Here is a 4,269-nt window from a genome sequence, read left to right on the forward strand (position 1 = left end):
AAAAGAGAGAGAGAGAGAGAGAGAGAGAGAGAGAGAGAGAGAGAGAGAGAGAGAGATAAAATTAAAAAGTTAAAAATTTAAGAAACAGGAAAATAAAGGAAATGAAAGAAGCAGGGAAGAGGGCAGCTATTTAAAAATAATAATTCATAGAACAGTGTCCCCAGTATCCCAGGTGACCTTGAACTTCTGATTCTCCTGCTTCCATCTCCACAGTGCTGGGGGATCAAACCTAGGGCTTCCTGAGTGGTAGACCAGCAATCTACCAAAACTGAACTACATCACCGTCCCGCTTGCTGCTTTTAAACATTTGCAAACTATAAGTCTACTAATTATTTACTAATTACTTTTTCTACAAAGCAAGTAAATAAGGACGAATGCGATTTGTTCGATTTCCAGGATATGAACGTTTACCCAGATATAAATTTCTATCAAGATACAGATGTGTGGAAGGAAGTCTTGACCACAAGATGGGCTGCTCCGTTACACTTCACTGATGTGATCAATTAAGTGGAATGAAACTGACAAAACTGCTGTCACCTAATGCAGAAAAAGCTTATTCTGACAAAATGGATAATTTTGTGTTTGCTATGCTAGATGACTTTACTAAAAGCAATTATCTTTCAAACTTAAAATGTACTAAAACTCATTAATAAGGGGGAAGCAATGACTGAGAAGCCACCAAAAAATGTTTTCATTCAAAACTTTGGTCATGCAGTCCAATAGTGATGACTTACTATCTACACATTAGGCAGATTTTTGGAAATTTTATTTATTACTATTATTTTGTGTGTACAAAACTTGTGATGCTTGTATGTGGTACATGAGGTCAGAGGGCAAACTTGGCATAGCTGATTCTCTTGGTATAGTTGTAGATGAACAGGGACCAAACTCAGGTTGTCAGGTTTGGTGGCAAGGGCCTTTCTTTACCCACTGAGCCACCTCAACAGCCTAGACTAAGCAGATTTTTGAATGGTAAAGTAGTGTCTTCAACCTTATTAAAATTCTAGTGTTCTAGAGTCTAAAAAACATTCCTGTGACTTTAGGTTACTAAAGGTGCTCAATAGAAGACTTGTCTGAGCTGGGCCTATACTCACAGCTACTCATGAGATTAAGGCATTCAGACATGAGTCCAAAGTCAGTTCTGAGAACTTATTGAGACCCTGTCTTAAATAAAAAGTAAAGAGTGGGGTAGGAACACAGCTGAGTTGTGAGCACTTGCCTTGGATGCACTAGGACCACAAGAACAGCACAAAGACAACCTCTACTGCCTGGTTAAGGCCTACAAATGAGTTTAGAAGCTCATACTCCACTCAAGCAGCCCATTTGCCATCTACCTTTACAAAAATACCCTTGCAGATTCTCTCTTACATTCTGAACCCAGCACTGGTAGCACAATTCCAGAACTCAGGGAAATCTGAGGTGGTTGGAGGTAGTCAAGAATATGTAGCAAAACATATCTAAAAAGACTAACTAGTTTTTCACTTCCAAACTGGATACCAGCATTATAGAGGAATTAATGTACTACAAATTTGGTATAATAAAACTACTTGGTACAGTAAAATTTACCTTTTTTTCAACCTCACTGTCAGAATCACTGCCTGAAGAGCTTGAAGAAACAAGTTCCTTTGATTTAGGCATTCTGAAAGAAAAATACATTACATGAATAATTTACACATGCTCTATTACCTTCATCTTAGCTCTCTTCCGTCAAAAAAAAAAAAAATTCCATGGCTCATTCTGCCATTTTGTGGTACTGGAGTCATTACACACTGGACCCATGTCTAAACTGCAAATAACAAGCACAGCCAAATACTCTGAACTCAGGACAAAGAAATAAAAGCCATGTGCACATTCCTTCTACCTCTTTCTCCAAGTCTTTTCAAGAACAGATTTTAGAGGGGTTATAAAGTTTATGGGTAGACTGCAAGAAAGCAGCTGACAACAATTACTTTAAAATCAAAAGAAATGTAAGTAAGCAATTCCACTCATGCTAGGGTAAGAACTAATGTAGAATTAGATAGAAGACCAGCTCCAACATAAGAAAAACAGCGTGTCTATCAAAGTGTGATACCTAATTAATTTCACCATTATTAATCATCTCTTACCTGATTTATAGACACTAACTTTCACCTTGTAGCCTGCACCATCAGAGTTCATAATGTTACACACAGTTCACAGCATTTTGCACTGCTTTTTCTACTTTAGTAAATAAGTAAAATTTGAGGATTCTATGTGCAGAGCAAAACCACCAGAGAGGCACACAGACCAGCCTTTCTGTTTACTGAAAGCCCAAGCATAAAACAAAGGGCAGACTATCTTAAGTCTAACCCAATTTTCAAGGAATCCTAAGGCATGTCCTAATTCCTTTTCAAGAGTCTTTACCAGGTGGCAAAAAGCTAATTACCAAAGTATGTATGGATTGAAGGGTCTAATAACACAACACTCTTTGAAAAGAAAGACTTCAGATTTTCCCCTCCCACATCAAAAAACTGTAACTCTAAACTGGCATTCAATGTAAAAACCTGTAACAACCCAGCTCTCTAAACCAAACTGGCATTCAATGTTCCAAAACAGAAGATCAAGGCCAAAGTGTGCTATCCAAATCCTGACCATTAAATCCAAAACGCTCAAATCAAGTCAGCACGACCGTACTAAACACAATTTGCCCATTAAGAGGAAACACGGGAGGCAGCAGCAAGGCGCATAACCAGTTTCGTTCGCTTTTCCTCTGGCTGCTCCATTTCACAACCTAGTCGCCAAAATCAAGTTAGTTTAGTTTCCCAAGGTGGTTGTCCACGCAACTACCCAAAAACCTGTTTTGAAAAGATTATTAACGTGAGCATACACATTTTTTCATGTAAACTGCCAGCCTTACCTATCTGCCATTTCGAAAAAGCTGTCTAGGGAACTAAAACTGTTTCAAAGAACCACGTCATTATCTAACCTAAATCTACCCAGTAAGAAAACAGTGTAATGGGAACGAAAGCCCGCCCTTCCCTTAAACTTTGACTTTTAACTTTCATGAAGCTTTACTGAGTTGGTTTCTTTGGGGGTCGGGGGGCTTCGTGATTCGAGCAAATGATAACTAAAGGGGAGACCGTAGCGTTTACACGGATCATTCGGTGACTTGGGGGAGGGGGAGAGGTGACAACCTCGCAGGGGGCAGGGCACTCGAGAGTGGGAAGGCGCGGGGCGCGTGGGGGTCGCGGCCCGGAAACTCCTCTAGGCCCCGCGGCGTGGGCTGGGGCTCCAACCGGCCTGAGGAAGGGGGCGTGGGGCGCCGATAGCGTGCGGGCGAGGAGGGCCTTGCGCCAGCGCCATCTTATCCTCGCCGCCCCGGAGGCCGGCCTTGTGCGCCGAGGCGCGCCCCCCGCCCCTCACCCCGGCGCCCCGGGCCACCGTCCCCGAGGCCTTCCCGAGCCGGTGGTCCGCGCGCCTCCGCCCGGTGTCCCGCCACATCGTCCTAGAGGCGTGCGGCCACCGCTCGCGCCTCCCCGCCCGCCCGCGCCCACCGGTGCCCACCGCCTCGGTTCGGCTCCCGGCGCCGCCGCCACACGAGGCCCGGGGCGCGGGGGCGCGGGGAAGAGCGGAGGCCCGTCAAGGCTGCCGTTTCTCGCAGCCGGGGCGGGCACGGGGAGCGAAGGCTCCGCGGCAGCCCGGCGGGGAAAAGGGATCGGCCCGACCGCGGCCTCGAGGAAAGGGCCTGGGGTCCCGCGCACTCACGCTTCGCTCCTGCAGTCCAACAGCTTCTAGCTCGCTCCCTCGCTCGCTCCGGACTGACAGGGAGCCGGAAGTGACGGCAACCTAGAGGCTCTGGCTCCGCCCAATGGCACAAGGACACGTGACGGGGCGGGGCCTCTCCGGCAGCCGGCCCTTTCCAGGGCCTTAAAGGGACAGCCGCCGATCCTGAAATGGATGCTCCTAAAAAAGGGAGATGACGCCATAGAGATTGGGCCTGACCTGAAAGATAGGTACAAATGAAACCTGAATGAGGAAGCTTCGTGATTGCTAAATAAACGCTGTACTGAAATGAAGGAGCTATATTGATTAAGATCAACGTGTTGATCCATTTGCCCACAAAGAATCTTTCTGGTGAGCTCACAATAGATCAGCCCCACTGTCTCCGTGGGTGGGTGCACCCCTCGTGGTCCTGACTTCTTTGCTCATATTTTCCCTCCTTCTGCTCCTCCTTGGGACATTGGGAGCTCAGTCCGGTGCTCCAGTGTGGGTCTCTGTCTCTATCTCCATCCATCTCCAGATGAAGGTTCT

The 4,269-nt window shown here is 46.1% G+C and overlaps 1 protein-coding gene across 1 annotated transcript in view; it reads right to left on the reverse strand.

The window, feature by feature from the left end:
• Nucleotides 1–3,818, reverse strand: part of Sub1 (SUB1 regulator of transcription) — an 11,540-nt gene extending 7,722 nt beyond the window's left edge. Inside the window, exons 1-2 of the mRNA XM_050139055.1 lie at nucleotides 3,724–3,818; nucleotides 1,567–1,639 (exon numbers count right to left, since the gene is read on the reverse strand). Coding sequence (XP_049995012.1) covers nucleotides 1,567–1,638 — 72 coding nt within the window. The 5' untranslated portion in view covers nucleotide 1,639; nucleotides 3,724–3,818. The remainder of the gene's footprint in view (nucleotides 1–1,566; nucleotides 1,640–3,723) is intronic.
• Between the last annotated feature and the right edge of the window lie 451 nt (nucleotides 3,819–4,269).

Source organism: Alexandromys fortis, unplaced genomic scaffold (assembly GCF_014885135.2).
Source record: "Alexandromys fortis isolate MF-2015 unplaced genomic scaffold, M_Fortis_MF-2015_v1.1 scaffold_37, whole genome shotgun sequence".
Classification (NCBI taxonomy): Eukaryota; Metazoa; Chordata; class Mammalia; order Rodentia; family Cricetidae; genus Alexandromys; species Alexandromys fortis.